General features: G+C 33.7%; 1 protein-coding gene across 1 annotated transcript in view; it reads left to right on the forward strand.

The window, feature by feature from the left end:
- Nucleotides 1–16,635, forward strand: part of UGGT2 (UDP-glucose glycoprotein glucosyltransferase 2) — a 147,788-nt gene that overhangs the window by 119,257 nt on the left and 11,896 nt on the right. Inside the window, exons 30-36 of the mRNA XM_081047050.1 lie at nt 981–1,065; nt 6,128–6,210; nt 8,570–8,665; nt 10,044–10,128; nt 13,383–13,565; nt 14,955–15,115; nt 15,772–15,886. Of these exons, the coding sequence (XP_080903176.1) occupies nt 981–1,065; nt 6,128–6,210; nt 8,570–8,665; nt 10,044–10,128; nt 13,383–13,565; nt 14,955–15,115; nt 15,772–15,886 (808 nt within the window). The remainder of the gene's footprint in view (nt 1–980; nt 1,066–6,127; nt 6,211–8,569; nt 8,666–10,043; nt 10,129–13,382; nt 13,566–14,954; nt 15,116–15,771; nt 15,887–16,635) is intronic.

Consider the following 16,635-nt stretch of genomic DNA (forward strand, 5'->3'; position numbering starts at 1 on the left):
AACAATATTTGGGACTAGAAGCTCTTGAAAGTTTTTAAGAGGTTTGGCATTTCTGCTACATAAGGTGGAACACTTTCTATTTTCTAGTGGTAATTGTTGGGCGGGGCTGTGCCTTCTCCTTTGGTTTCGCCACCTCCGCTGGGGAATTGGGAGTAAGACGGAGTGAAAGGCATGTGTTAGTCAACATAGAGCTAGAATCCCCAGGTTTTTCTTTTAGAAAAATGTTCAAGAGTAATAAATCTGATTGAACTTAAAGTATCTACTGATTTGACATCGGATTGCTATCCATCTTTGACAAAATTCAATTTTACTGTAAGTGTTTTTTACAGTAACATTTTTCAGTACATAGTAATATCAAAAAAGAATGCATTACTGAGCAAACTGTCATATTTGACTATGCAGTTTTGAAAACTAGACAATGAAATGTACTACATGTAATATAAAATAGAAACATTCGAGTGATTAGAGGGACATCACAGACACATTTTTAGTCATAGGAGTTTAATAATACACTTCAAATTTTACTATTTGTAAATGGCTGGTAGATACCGAAGAGTTGTTGGACAGTGTAGAATTCCTTTGATTATGATATATAAGCAACTTAAAGTGTAGAAAATGTTTCATATTTTAATTATCATTGCAAATATCACAGAGATGAAAGATTTTATTTTTGTGATGATCTTGGTATACAACAGCAAAGGTAAGCAATAATTTGAGATTTCCGAGTGATTAGGCAATACCAAATTTACTGAATTACTTTTGTATAATTGTAATTTAAGTTAAAATTTATTGGACAATTATGACAATTATAGTATACTATATAGCATATCTTAATTGACTACAGAAATAGCACATACGACATATACACAAGGAATCGTATACTTACACTTATTGCAAAATGAATTTATTATGTGTGCCAACATAATTGTCTGTCTTTTCTTGACCTGATTATAGATCTTTACTCGTTTTTCTCCTTTTAGGCATGAAGGAACTGACTCTGAGCCAGAACTTGGAAATGTCATTGTTGTGTTAAACAGCTTCAAAAGCAAAATACTGGAAGTGCAAGTACGTGAGGCAGAAGCTATTTGTTGTCTTTATTCTTAATATTTAGAATTACTTTTTAAATTAATTTTTATTTTACAACTAATTTTATAATTTTACTACCTGCAATGTCATATTGGAGCTCTGGCAATAAAAGGGGGGTTAGGTTCATGGAGGGAAAGCAGAAAGCTTGAAAAAAGAAAAAAGAATTTTTTTTGTCTTTTCAGTTAGGATGTGTCTACTCTATCTTCTGTATCTATAGCCAGATAATGTTACAAGGTCGACTCTGGAGATGATATCAGGAACACAGGTTGAAAAGCTAGCCCTGAAAAGAAAAAGTGGTTCTTTAAAAAAAAGAGAGAAGGAGTTTTTAATGATGTCAGGTTTGGTTCTTTTGGACCAACCCATCTACTTAAAACTAGTTAGTGTTGGGTAAAAATTTTTTTTTTAATTTTAAAAGCAATGAGGAGCTGACATTAATGAAATAATAAGGAGAATAAGGAAATGCAATCCAAAATTAAAGGGAAAATCAGAACCTTAGTGAAGTAAGCAAGCACAGAAGCATCTCTTGCCCTGGCAAAGCTGCTGTTGCCCTGAGAACATTTGCACATCCTGGTACACTTGAACTGTCATTTTGATTTAACTTTCAGGGTGCTAGGGACCGAAAGTAAAAACTCTGGAATACCCTCTCTACAATAAGCTGGCTCTAGCTTCAGGATAAGGATGAACCATAGTAAATTTTCCCACACAGTCTTTTAGCACAAATTTCTATCATCTAAGGAGTCCAGGGAACCCTGAGCCTTGAATTTGCACTAAAATAGTTCCAGAATGATCAGGTTTTACAGGCGTCTGGCAGAAACATCCATATATCTCTGGACTAAGATTACTCATATATCAAATACACAATGTAAACCAGTAGAGACAACAATAGAAACACAAACACTCCATATGTTAGAATTATTGACATAGACTGTGAAACAACTATGCTTACAGTGTTTAAAGAAATAAAAGACAAGCTTGAAAACAATTCCAGGGAACAGGAAACTATAAAAAGCCCATATCCTTTTTTTTTTTAAAGTAGATTCTAAAACTGAGCAATACAGTAACCAAAATTTAGAATTCAGTGGATGACTTTAACATGCCTGAAGAGAGCATTAAGTATCCCAGATGCAAAAGAGACATTTAAAAAGAGAAAAATACAACAGAGAGTATAAAAGCCATAGAGAATGGAGTGAGAAATCTGAGAAACCAGTATTGCGTTTAAACCTGGCTCTATTACTCACTAGCTGTGTGACCTTGGATAGATTGCTTAATCTCTTTCTGTCTCATTTTCCTCATCCATGAAATGTGATTAATAATAGAACCTACTTTATATGTCTGCTACACAAGAATAAGATAGTTTAGCTTTGCAAACTGCATTATCAGTGTTGAATAAATAAAATCAGTTTAAATGGAGTTTTAGAAGAATAAGAAAGAATGAGGTACAGGTAATATTTGAAGCCATGATAGCTGAGAATTTTCATGAATTGAGGAAAGATACTAATTTGCATATTCAAGAAGTCCAGTGGTTCCAAAGCAAGATAATTAAAAGGAAATCCACACCTAGACTCTTAATGATAAAACTGCATAAAACCAGACAGGGTCTTGAGATCTTGAGAGTAACCAGAAGAAAAAAGAAAAATTACTTTCAAACAGCTATACTTTGACAGTTGAATTCTCAGCAGTAACGATGAAAGCAAGAAGATACTGGAATTATATTTAAAAGCACTGAATGGAAAAAGGAGTGCCAACCTAGAATAATTCACCCTGAAAAGGTATCTTTCAAGAGGAAACATAAAACAAGGCATTTTCAGACAAATTAAAAACTGAGTTTGCCACGAGTACACTCATACTAAAAGAAATTCTAAAAGGTGTCCTTCGGGCAGGAAAAAAAAATAGTCATAGATAGATCTGAGTTTGAAAAAAAATGAAGAGAAAAGAAAATAATAAATATGTGGGTGAATTTCTGAACAATAAATATATAAAACAATAGTAATGTCTTATAAGGATTTTTTAAATCTTTAGAATTAAAAAGACATAATAATATTTAAGCTATACTAGAGTTGTATGCAATAACATATAAAGTGCTTGTATTGACCAGAGTAAGGGTAATGATTACTTGTAGACTTTAAGGCAAATACGATTATTTTGATATCTTAAGATAACCACTAAAAGAGTAGAAACAAGGCACAATGTCATAGTAAGAGGAAAAATAGAATAAAGCAAATCGATATAAATGGACTAAGAAATAAATGGAGAAGAAATAAAGCAGAACATAGAGGACATAGAAGCATGAAATATAGAATTTAACTCAATAATATTAAACATAAATGGACTAAATGTAACAAGACAAAGATTGTCAAACTGCATTTTATAAAATCCCAACTATATGTTGTTTGCAGAAAGTACGCGTAATACATAAGAATACAGCTTCTAGGTGAGGATGAAAATAAAATATATTTGTGGCAAAAGTATACTAGGCCAATACTAACCTAAACAAAGCTTGTATAGTTATACTAATATCATAGATACTAGACATTAAGATAAATAACATAACTAATAATAAAAAGGTCATTTTATATATAAGGCAGAAATAGAATTACAAAGAGAAACTGACAATTCTGTATCATATTGAGATATTAACACATCTCTTAGTACTTAATACAACAAGCACACCGAAAAATCAAGAGAGATATAGATTTGAACATTGTGATTATGAATCTTAAACTAACAAACGTACATAGAACATAACACCCAGTAATACCAAAATGAAGTCTTTGAAACATAGAAAACATTGATAAAAATTAGCTTTCCATTTAGTTGAAAAGCAAGTTTCAACAAATTTCAGAATGAAGTCATACAGACTATGTCCTCTATTTACAATGAAGTAGAGTAGAAATTAATAGGAAATATCCATATGGTTGAGATCTCTAAGATTCAGGAACAGTAGGCTACAAAAGCTCTTACCTCATATATTGCCTAGATCCTAACTGTATCACCAAACTTATCTTGCACCCCACATCAAAACCTATTCCTATTCACCTCTGGTCTTTATCCAGTGATCAGTTATACGTGTTGCTCACACTCATCTTTGATACTGTTTCTCCTATGACCTGAACTTCCTTTCTCAGTAAGAACTTACACTCTCTCCTTGAATACATTTCCTTCTGGCCATACCAGATGGCAAACCCCAGAAGACCCAGACCAGCTGCTTAAGATATTAAGTGAGCTCAAGCCCTTTAGGACCAGCATCTCAGCTAGTTTTATCCTAGACCTGCAAACAGAAGAGTAATACCATTTGGGGGTGATTCCATCTTTCAGTCATTATGACCATTGAAAATTGCTTTGATTAAATTTTGTTTTTCTTGAGCTGAATTTTTGCACTCTGTGTTCTGACTTCATTCTAAGTTGACCTGTTGATCCATCGTATAGAGCAGATTTCTTTCGCTATGACCATCAAATCTTTGAGGGTCTACCATTCTACAGGCCAGCCACCTAGGTCCTTCAGTTGTTTTTGGTAACCCAGTTTTACCTCCTCAACACTCATCTTTCAGAATTACACAAAAAGACAGAAAAAAGGAAGGTTAAAAAAAAAAGCAGCATAGAGGATTAGCCCATGACCTTCAGTAGCCCACTAATAGAAATTCTAGAAAGAAGAAACAAAGAAAATGGAGGAGGGAAAGCATACCACAGTTAGAGATACAAATGTTCGTGTCAGAGGGTACACAAAGTAGAATGAGTAAAAAACGGCCCAAATAAGATTCTAACTATTCAGAAGAAAAGTCAGATCTCTGCAACAGAATGATATTAACACTAGCATCAGATACTTCATTTTCAAAATGGATGTTACAAGTCAGCAAAACAAAGCTTTAAATGTTTTGAGGAAAATTATTTTGAACCTAGGATTCTTTGGCCAAATTTTTAATCAAATATGAAGGCAAAATAAAGTTATTTTCTGAAATGTGAAGATTTAGAAAAATTATTTTTCACACCTCTTCTTGAAGGTATTTGTCAACACAATGAAGATAAAGACCAAGAAAGAGGAAAATAGGTATTTCAAGAAATGGTGACATTAATGTGGCCTAGAAATAAACAGGCAGTTAATTGTTAAGCTTCAAGAAAAATGTTTTCAAGAAGACAGGAACTTCAGACAATTAAGTAACATGAATTAGAAACTAGAAAATTTAGGTATGTGGTAAAGAGGATCTATATCTCACCACAAGAAAAAATAAATATTAGAAAAAATACTTACCTACTGGTGGAATATAAGAAAGCAGAATCCATTTGAACTAGCAAGAATCTTTAAATGGCATAATGGTCATGTTATTGTAACTGTAGAGACGAAATACAATTGTAGTAACCTTTCAGACTCTTTAATGAATAGTATTTTTATTGTCACAATAAGCACCATTTACTGATTTTCAAGTTGTAGAATAAACATAGCAAAGTGCAAAAGATATAATTATGTTTACCAAACTAAGTGTAAATATTACCTATATTTACAACGCTAAAGTAAAGGTTTAGCTATTATAAGTTGAGTGGTAGAGGGAAAAGATAGAGATATTCGTATCCTTATAAAGAGGGTATACAAGAAAAACTGTTGAAGTTGTTGGAATAGAAAATAGAGATTTTAATATCATTTAAAGTTACAAAAATACTTGGTAGAAGAACTAATGATAAAGGTATTACTAAAACTTCCAGACAAAAAGAGGGAGGAAGGGGTGATATAGGTGAGCTACTCATCTGTCATCATAAAGAATGAATAATGTCTAAACCCTATGAATCCAGATGCACTGGTCGATATGTCTAAAGTTGATAAATCAGTACATACAAGAATAAGCACAAGGTAACCACCAAAAGAACTGAAAACAAGGGGTGGGAACCACATTGTGTCTATAATGTTGTACTAAGATATTGCCTGCCTGCATTTACTGCAACTGTCTTAGATTTGCAAGGGTCACCTTGCCCAATACGTTTCACTTTCTAAACCTCAGTATAATATTTAAAGACGCAAAATTCTAAATTTTTTTTTTACCATGCTATCTAGGTACAGAAAAGGCCAGACAAAATTAAAGAAGATAGCCTTAACGACAAAGGTGGAAACAAAGGACTGTGGGATTCCATTAAAAGGTAATTACTAATGAATATTCTGACACATAACTATAGACCCATCTGGAGTCTAGCACGTGGAAGCCCTGCAAATGGCAAATGTTTAAGTAAAGCATGGATCTTCTTCTCTAAGAGAGATGAGAGATACAAAAATGTTAAGATACAAGATAGGAAACTGTAGCTGTAAGACAACTGAAAATAAAGTGCTTAAACAAACCAAGGAAGAAAAAGGCTATATTCAGTTAGGAGAAACCTGAGAAAAGACTCCTTGGAGAAGTGTGTGGCTAAGATGTGTTCTAAAAGATGGACAGGATTTCAGAATTTGCTGATGGAATGAAGGTACCTGGTTACATGAAGTCAAAAAGATTGGGTATGTTCCTTGAGGAACAGAAAATAGCCCAAGTTAGCTGGGACATTGAATATCATTAGGAATCTGTAAGTTAGATTGGAACCTGTATTAATCAGGAAAGGAATATATTGGCTCACATATCAATGGAGTGCAGGAGTAGAGCTGGCTTTGGGCCTTCAGCTCTGGAAACTCCATCTGTGCCTCCTTCATTTTCACATAAATTTTTACAAGGAAAAGTGTGCCATCTGCAGTAGGAAGAGATTGCCTCTTTCTAAGAAGTACCAGCAAAAGATGCAAGGCTGACGCACTGGTCCAGCTATAGGCACATATCCCAAACTGCACTGCTCACTGTGACTGACCACGCTTGGGTCATACTCCTATCTCTAGAACCAATGAGAAGGCCTGTCCCACTTAAACCTCATAGAATGAAATTGGAGGAGGAATGCCTCCCCCATGAAAATACCATGTGATTGTTATTGAAGTGTAAAGGCTGTTAGGCAGACAAAAACAAAAGCTGTCTGCTGTACAACCGTATTGTACAGAACTTTGAGAGTCCATTTTAGAACTTCGAACTTAATTTGATTGTGGTGGAGAACCAATGATCATTTTGATCAGGACTAAGAAATAGAAATTTGGGGTCAAATAGATACAACAGCCTAAGCAGATTTTGTTATACCAGTCAGAAACACTCCAATCATTTTGCATTTTGCCCAGTGTAGGCCTATTTTTTTGATAGTTGACTCCTTGTTTGATAAAAAGAATCATCTTACTGTCCCAGCATGTTCATTGAACTAGTTGCTGATAGAGAGGGGCTCAGATCCACTCATTTGGAGATAATTTGAATAATAGTCAGGGGATAATAAAACAGAATCTAAGCATTTTAAAGAGGATCTGTTCATAAGCTTTCATTAAAACCAGAAGGTAGTGATAAGAATGAATAAATATAAGCATTAAGCTAAGGCACAGCCACTTGCTGTACTTTGAGAGATGGTAACTCCTCCAGATACATAAGTATTGTGTATATTATAATGCTTTCACATTTTATCTTAGTTTTATCTTAAGTTGGAGTGATTTTTTTTTCCTACTGAGTCAACTTGTGTTTTTCTTATTTGGGAGATTACAATAAGAAAAGATTTGAAAAATGCTTCCATCGTAACAATTCCTTTTGGCAAAATATATATTCCATGATGATTGAAAATTGTTATTTTCCACATTATAGTCATTCTAAATATCTGCAATATAAAAAAAGATATTTTTAATTAAATCAAAATTTTAAACAGGAAAAGGAAGAAATTATACATTATGAATACCCCAAATAAAAGATTCAGTCACTTTTGTATACGAGATGGGGCATATAAAATGCTGGTTTGGGTCCAAAAAGTGATGAAAATGATAACTGGGCCCACATGCAGCTACTGTGATGTAAATCAGTGAGTAGACATAGCTCTCTAGTGCTCCCTTGTTCCTTGGGGAGGCGTACCCCAAATACAGAATCTCTGTAGCCTGCATGGAGTGGAGACAAAACTGGCCAGAGGAGCTTTACATTGTAGGCACCATTTATAATATTTATCCTTGGGAGGCCATGTCACCAGCACTCAAGGATCAACCCTATTACCACATAGGAATACTCTTGCTGTGCTAGAGTTACACGCTTGTACATTCTGTTTCTTCCCTCATTACCAGCCTGTTTAAAGTCACAATACATTAGATTATATGGCCGTGGCATGCCATAACTCATTTTTCTTCTCAAAACAACATTTGTAACTCACAAAGATTCAAAGATATTACCTCATTAACTTAGAGACAATAGAATTGCATTCTATGTTACAAATTTTCTTAAACCATAAAATTTATATTGTCATGCTTTAATATTAATAATTCCTAATTGTTAGAAGAGCTTGTTTACAGTGTAATTTCATTTTGAAAGGCATTCCTGTTTTTATTGCTTATCAAATTTAGCATTTTATTTTGGTATATAAAGTTTGCAGATGTATATTTAGAAATTGTCAGTCACTATTTTTTTATTCCTAGTTTCACAAGAAGTTTGCATAAAGAAAAAGACAAGGAAACAGACATTCTGAACATTTTTTCAGTTGCTTCTGGCCATTTATATGAACGTTTTTTAAGGTATGAATATTTTTCATCTAATGTTTTGAAAGTAATACATTTACATGGTTGAAAAAGAATTTTTAAAGTTCAAAAAAGTAAAAGAATATGCAATGAAAAGAAAAAATCTTCCACCTCTAGTTTTCTTGATACCCAGTTCCCTTTCCCATAGGAAACCAATATTATTTTCATATCCTGCCAAAAATATGTATAGACAAACAAATACATATTTTTGTTTTTTAACTTCTTTTTACCCAATTAGTTACAAAAAGTATATATACTATTCTGCATCTTGCTTTTTTTTAAACCTAAAATAATGAGGGAAGTACATTTTTTAAATAGAGTGAAATTTCATGAGTTTGATTGATTTGGAATATTGATGTTCTTTTGGGCTAGAAAATAGCCATATTTTGTAACAACATGATATGTAAGAAGAAGTATATATTATAAATTTTATTTTCCCAATGAACAAATGTCTTGTTTAATAAAAAAGGAGGAGGGAGCAATGAGAGAACAAAAGCATATTTACAAACTACAAAAAGCTATTTTTTAACTGTTTACTTAGAAGGATCACAGAGAATGCCTCAAAAATGTTTGAATATGTGTTGACATTTTAAAATGGAACTTTAGATACATCTGTATCTTCTCCAATCAGAAGTCTAGAATAGCAAATCAAGTGACCTGTCCAGTGAATTTATCAATATATACAGACCATTCAACTCTTCAAGTTTTTCACACCTGCTCTTAATGACACAGTACACAAGCCAATATTAGATTGTAGTTCAACTCATCAAGACGATTTCAGACTAGCGTCTTTCTTTGTCAGCTGTAAAAAAACAAAAAGCAATCAATTTAGTCTATATCAGGTATATAAATACAGATGCTCCTTGACTTATGATGGGCTTACGTCTCAATAAACTCATCGTAAGCTGAAAATACTGTAAGTCAAAAATGCATTTAAAACACCTAACCTACTGAATAGCATAGCTTATCCCAGCCTATGTTAAATGTACTGAGAACACTGACATTATCCTATAGTTGGGCCAAATCATGTTGCACCATTGTCCGGCATCCCAACAAAGTATCAAACCACTCATCACTAGCCCAAGAGAAGATCAAAATTCAAAGTATGGTTTCTACTGAATACACATTGCTTTCACACCATTGTAAAGTCAGAAATTCATAAGTCAAACCATCATATGTTGAGGACTGTCTGTAAATATATATTCTTAAACATTACATACTTGGTGAGCAACCATAATATTTGAAGGTCCTTTAATGTATTTCTCCATAATTCATAGTGAAAAACTTCTAACACCTATAAATATAAAAGCTTTATGAAAAGTAGGATGAACTCCTATTAATGTTAACTTTCTGAATTTAATATTCTTTTATACAGAATCATGATGCTCTCTGTTTTACGTAACACTAAAACACCAGTGAAATTCTGGTTCCTAAAAAATTATCTCTCGCCAACATTTAAAGTAAGTACATTAATCTTTTTATTATAGAATTGTTAATGTTTGAATAGTGAGTTCTTTATATCATTGTCAGTTCATACAGCTTTTTTCCAAATGAGTCTTGAAATGTATATTTATTCAAATTACTATTTTTAATTCGTTTTAAAACTATATTTAATCAGTTTTACTAATTTTAATCTATTTTGGTATTCAGTATTTTTTATCTAGCTCAGGTAAAACTATATGCAGTTTTTATTTAAAGAAGTGTTAAAAAAGGACCGCAGGAGATGGTTTATTTTTAAGTAAACGCAAAATTAAAAGGATTAGTGGTTTTTCATGGTAGTTAATAATTAAATATAAATTTGACAATGAAAAATATGTCCAAAGAATTAGATTATTAGATTGTCCAAAGAATTAGATTATTTTTACAAGGATAGGCAGGAATGATAGTATCAAGAAAATATAAATACTGTACCATAGAAAACATTTTGATAAGGAACAAGAACAATAAGCTTGTATCTCTGTGCAGTGCAGCGATTACTGTGGTGGTATGAGCACTATAGTTAGACGGCTGAGACATATTTAGAAGCTTTCAGATGGCCAGCATCTGTTACCCTTTACTCACTCCCACTCTCCTGCTGTAAAGTATGCCCGTTTCTTCCAATTCTCACTACAAATTAATCAGATCCCATGAAAACTAGGGTTTCATTTAACAGCACTTCAAAGGAGTCCTCTTTTTCTAGACCAAAGCCAGTGGTAAAAGCAGAAATAAAAATAGCCAGCCATGCTTTTATTCCTTAATATTGTCAGGCACATTGCTAACTACTTACATTATTCAGTTGTGTTTCATAAAGACCTATTGCCAGAAAACCAAGACTCAGAAATTACATAACTGGCCATACAGATAGGGGGTATTCAAGACCAAGCTTATGTCCAATAATTCATTAGATGAACTCACAGAATTCAGAAAAGCAATTATACTCACAGCTACAGTTTATTACAGCAAAAGGATACAAATTAAAATCAGCAAAGCAAAGCAATGCATACAGCAGCGTCTGTGAGAGACCAGACTCAGAGCTTCCACTTTTCCTCTCCCAATGGAGTCATGTGAAGAGAGCTATTTCTCAGCAAAGACGTATGACAGTACACATGGAGTATTCCCGATAAGGAAGGTCACTCAGACCTTGGTGTCCAGTGTTCTTACTGGGGTTGGCCATGTGGTCCCACCCAACGGCCACCACGGCCGACCTTAGTCTCAGTCCCTCTAGAGGTTGAGCTGATACTTGTGGCCCAAGGTCCCCACCATAAATCACACTGTTTACATAGACCGACATGGCCCAAGGCCCCCAGGTAAATAAAGATATTCTTTTTAGACAGAACCTTCCAAAGGCAGAAGTTACCTCCCAAGGGCCAGCGGCACAGGACACAACCTGTCTTTAAGCAAGATCTGTCCTTTAGAATAGAGACCTAAGAGCAAACAGCTAATTAGGAACACAGCGTTCGGGCCCAGTGCTCGGCCCTTGTGGTAGCTCTTCTGCCTGCCTGCCACGGCCAAGAGCACTGCCTCCTGTGCTCGTTTGGCCTGAGACAGAAAACTGAAGAAGAACCCATAAATGTAAACAAGAAGTCATACTGGCATGGTAATAAATATTTAACGTTATTCTACTAGACAGTCCCTGTAAAGGGGGGTTGAACACAATGTAAACTGAGGTAATAAAATCTAAAGTCTCTTAGCACGAAACATCATTCAGTAGAAATACAGTGCTACATCTGGATAAAAGTTTTGCTTCATTCATTCCATGGCCAGAAGTAATACCATATCTGAAGTAATATTTTCCCTCTTTTTGTAATTTTGTTCCTTTCCCTCAACATTTTTATCTTTTACAAGTTCTCAGGGAAATATCATGTGTATATAAATCATGTGTGCTTCTTTGGTGAACTTTTACAAACTCGAAACACCTATGTCTGTATTTGTGCATTCAGCAGCCAGATCCAGAAACAGAAATTACTAATGCCTCGATCCTTTCCGTCCAATTTTTAAAAACGTACCTCCTCTCTTCCTTTAAATCTTTGCTAATTATATCTACTTAGGGAGTAATTCTTTCCTGACCACACTATGTAAAATTACAATCCCTTCTAATATGTCACTCTACTTCCCTTTCCCTTGTATTTTTCTCCATCTTACTATCTTCTATAGGTAAATTACTAATTTCGTTTATTTTCTTCCTACCATCTCTAAAATGTAAGCTCCTGAGGGCCATTATTTGTATCTGTTTTGTTTATTATTGTATCCCTATGGGCTAGAATAGTGCCTGACACATAGTGCGTGTTCATTGAATACTTTTTAATATATATTTGCTGAATAAAAAAAGTTTTTCTAATTTTTTTAAAATTTTGAAATTAAAGCAGTGATTCCCAGAAACTGGTCTAAACATAATTTCAACATTTCAATTCACAGATAAACCTGGTGCTCACAGCAAAGAACATAATTTAAATCTATACTGTTCTTACAGAAGGAGGGAGAAAATTAAACTAAGTGTACCCAGCAACTAGCTACAGATGAGAATTGAAATAAATGCAAATTGTATATTTGCTAACCCAGCTTTCCCCCCGACACACACTCTTTTATCCTCAATTTGGGGGCTCTTAAGCCAAACTTAACCAACAGTGTATTTCATTAACTGCTGTAGTTTAAATAGAATAAGATACTCTAACCTTATAAGACATTAAATTAAATGAAATATTCAGACCACTATAACTACGTTGTATTTTTAATCCTTGAATTAAATAGTCATAAATCTCAAACATGAAACTCATGTGCAGAATCTATCCATTTAAAGCTCATTTTGTGTTTTTTGTACGTCCTCATCATTATATCTCTCTGACAAACCAACCTGTTGCTATAAACTGTTTGATGCACTGGTGTTCCGAGATGCAGAGGCGTTTCCTTCTGTAGTCGGTGTTCTCAAGTCAAATGTTAGTAGTAAAAACAGGGGAACATGTATCTTAGTTAATGAGCTTGCTAGTTAATGTAGTGTACCTATGTATTATGTCATTTAATTATATAATTTTATGTGTACTTGTATTTTTATATGCACCAGCTTTTTCGTAAATAGGTACAGGCTGTAGAAATAGTATTTAGACCTTTACCAATTCGTTTGTAATCGTATGTAGTAAACTCTACCTTTTAAAATGGTAATACTTTCTCTAAAACCAAAACTGCTTTCTCTCCTTAGACACATTCATAGATTTGTGTGTGTGTGTGTGTGTGTTTTCAGGAGGTGATTCCCCACATGGCTAAGGAATATGGATTCCAATATGAACTAGTCCAGTACAGGTGGCCCCGCTGGCTTCATCAACAGACTGAGAAACAAAGGATTATTTGGGGTTACAAAATTCTTTTCCTTGACGTCCTTTTTCCTCTAGCAGTAGACAAAATCATTTTTGTTGATGCTGATCAGGTAATGAGAGTAACTGTTGTTTTCAGTAGTACTTAAACTTTGTTTACATTTCTCTCTGACTGTAGGGACTCTATGTTGCTTATGTTGCTCCTGTTTATTATTATCTGTGATGCCATGCTACATGGACATACGGCCTGATTGTGACATATAAGCAAAGTAGCTTTTTAGAAGACATTTAGAATTCCAGGGGAAAGTCAAAGATACTATAAGAAATGCCGTTTTTTATTTAGGACATGACAGTTTTCTCTCTGAAGTGGTCGTGTTTTTTAATTTTGGTCATTAAACATAAAACAAATACATTAGTCATAATAAAATTAGTCATGTGACTTCCTATGAATAATAACTGATACTTGTTTAAAATGCGCTATTTCTTCTTGCTGGACAAGTTAGCAATTACATACAACTCTCTTCTCATTCTTCCACCTTCAACGGCATTCTTTGGCGTTTAGCCAAGAACTGAATCCTCATCATTCTACCACTGAAGGGGAAAAATGTCCCAGATTTGGCCCAAGAAACCATCACAGTTCTCAGCTTTCAAAATATGTACTATATCTAAAAACTGTTATGACTTTTCCCCTTACCTCCTTGTATGCATTTGTAATCATTAATGGCAAAAAATATTTTTAAAATACACAGAATCTCTAAGAACAATAATGTAAATATTACAGTTATATAAATTAAATGCACAAATTAGTATTTATATTTAGGACAAAAAGTATATTTTCAAATCCTATATTAAATTTTACTCATAAACTTTGTGTATTGTTTTTCCAAATTGATAAATATGAATCATTACAATTAAAAACTAAGAAAACAGGCAAATGTAGGTGATGAAATAAGCATTTCTAAACATACTGTTTAATACAAATTTTATTACTTTTACCTTCCCCCAACATATACAGTAAGTAATATTTTCCCAGCAGACTAGATATATTAAAAAATGAAACATACTAACATTATTTTGTTAAAGATATTGAGGATAACCAGATTTTTCTTTATGATTAAAACTAATACTCACCAAAATACAATAATGGAGATCTGTCATAAAAATGATTTTAAATTATTAATCCATACCCTGAGAAACTTAGAGCTGTGCACTTGTGTAATATTTAATTCCTTCCCAAAAAACATTTTGTTTAAAATAAACGATTCTTATTAATGTGTAAGACCTCTCTCATATAGACTAGGTATATAAATTTTAAGTTTCTTTCAATCTGTAAGGACAAGAGAAAAAATAGAAACTTAGTAAACTCATGTTACATGGAAGAACTATGAGGAGAATGCTGTGCTATATATTTCTACAGTAAGGTAATGATGATTTGAGATTCACATACAAAGGGTTTCTGTTGTTTTATAGTCTTCATCAGAGAAACTATTTTAATTATTTAGGTTGTGAGACATGACCTGAAAGAACTTCGAGATTTCGATCTGGATGGAGCTCCTTATGGGTATACTCCGTTCTGTGATAGTCGCACTGAAATGGATGGCTACCGCTTCTGGAAAACAGGATATTGGGCATCGCATCTTTTAAAAAGGAAATACCATATCAGGTAAGAAAATTCATACTCTTACCTTTTAATAAATAAGTAACTTTTAATAAATAAGTAACTTATAAGTAAATCACGATACTCAGTTCTCTTAGAAATTATACAATAATGGCAACCAATTACATATGCTGTTACACTCTTATAAGATTTTACATGTAGTAACTCATAAAGTCTCTAATAACTTTTTGAGATGATGTTATTATCCCAGTTTACAGTTGTGGAAACTGAGGCATACAGTATTTACAAAACATGACCAGGCTTACGCTGTTAGTACATAGCTGAGCCAGGAATTAAACCCAAGTGATACTGCTCAAGTAATATACTCAAGTAAAAACTACAGAAGGTTTAAATTTGGTTTGTCAAATAACAAAATGAAGATACTGTCTTCAAAACTGTTATTGTTTTGTAGGGCTATTTAGTTTCATGAGATGTTGGAAAAATTGAAGGTGACCCTAAGAGGATCTGGATCCTAACAGTAAATTAACAAACTTCAAACTCCTTGGAAACAGTATTAAACATTGGGAGTAAATTTATGAAAGGATTCATTATTATTAAATCCAAGGATATCTAAAGTTCATACCATTACTGTAAACAATCGCTGGGAGAAAACAAAACTATATAAATGCCATAGGCTATGAAGGAGTGTTCATTTTTTGCAGTGCCTTATACGTAGTGGATCTCAGGAAGTTCAGGAGAATTGCAGCAGGTGACAGGCTCCGGGGCCAGTACCAAACTCTCAGTCAAGATCCAAACAGTCTTTCAAACCTAGACCAGGTAAGTCCAGTGGTCAGGGAAAAATTGTCATATATAGTTATAGACTGCTCCAACTCCCTCCTTGTAAATTTCAAAATTTCATGTTTTCAGTCTCTTGTCTTTACAGAACTTTTTATTGGATATCTCGACTTACATACAATTTGTTCACTTTCAGCTCAACATTTTTCTAAACTAACAGTATTTTATCTTCACTTTTCCATCCTAAACCTGTTCTTCCCACTATATGCCCTGTGTCACTTACTTACCCTTCTTGTTCTTGCTCACTTCCATCATCATTTAGACACGTCTCTGTGATCTGTAAAACCAACTCCCCTTCCTCCTGTGCCCTATCTGGCTACTGCCTTACATTTAGTTTTACCTAACAGATACTTTTTTTCCTTCATACACCACTAATTAAAACTACAATGAGTAATTCTACACACCCATTAAATTAAAGGGGTGACAAGGATGTCCAGTGGCTAGAACTCGCATACATTGCTGATGAGAATACAAAATGGTAGGGCCATTTTAGAAAACAGTTTTGCGATTTCTTATAAATTTAAATTTGCACTTGCTATATGACCCGTCTTTCCACTTCGAGGTATTTACCCAAGAGAAATGAAAACATTATGTCTACACAAAGACTTGTGCATGAATAGACATGTGTATAATTGTCAGACAGCATTAAGATCCCCTTAAGATTCATGTGAGCACAATTTTGCCAAGTGAGACAAGGGTAAGACAATTGAAAGGATAGTCAAGGGCTGAAC

This window comes from Rhinolophus hipposideros (genome assembly GCF_964194185.1).
Source record: "Rhinolophus hipposideros genome assembly, chromosome: 4".
NCBI classification, from domain to species: Eukaryota; Metazoa; Chordata; class Mammalia; order Chiroptera; family Rhinolophidae; genus Rhinolophus; species Rhinolophus hipposideros.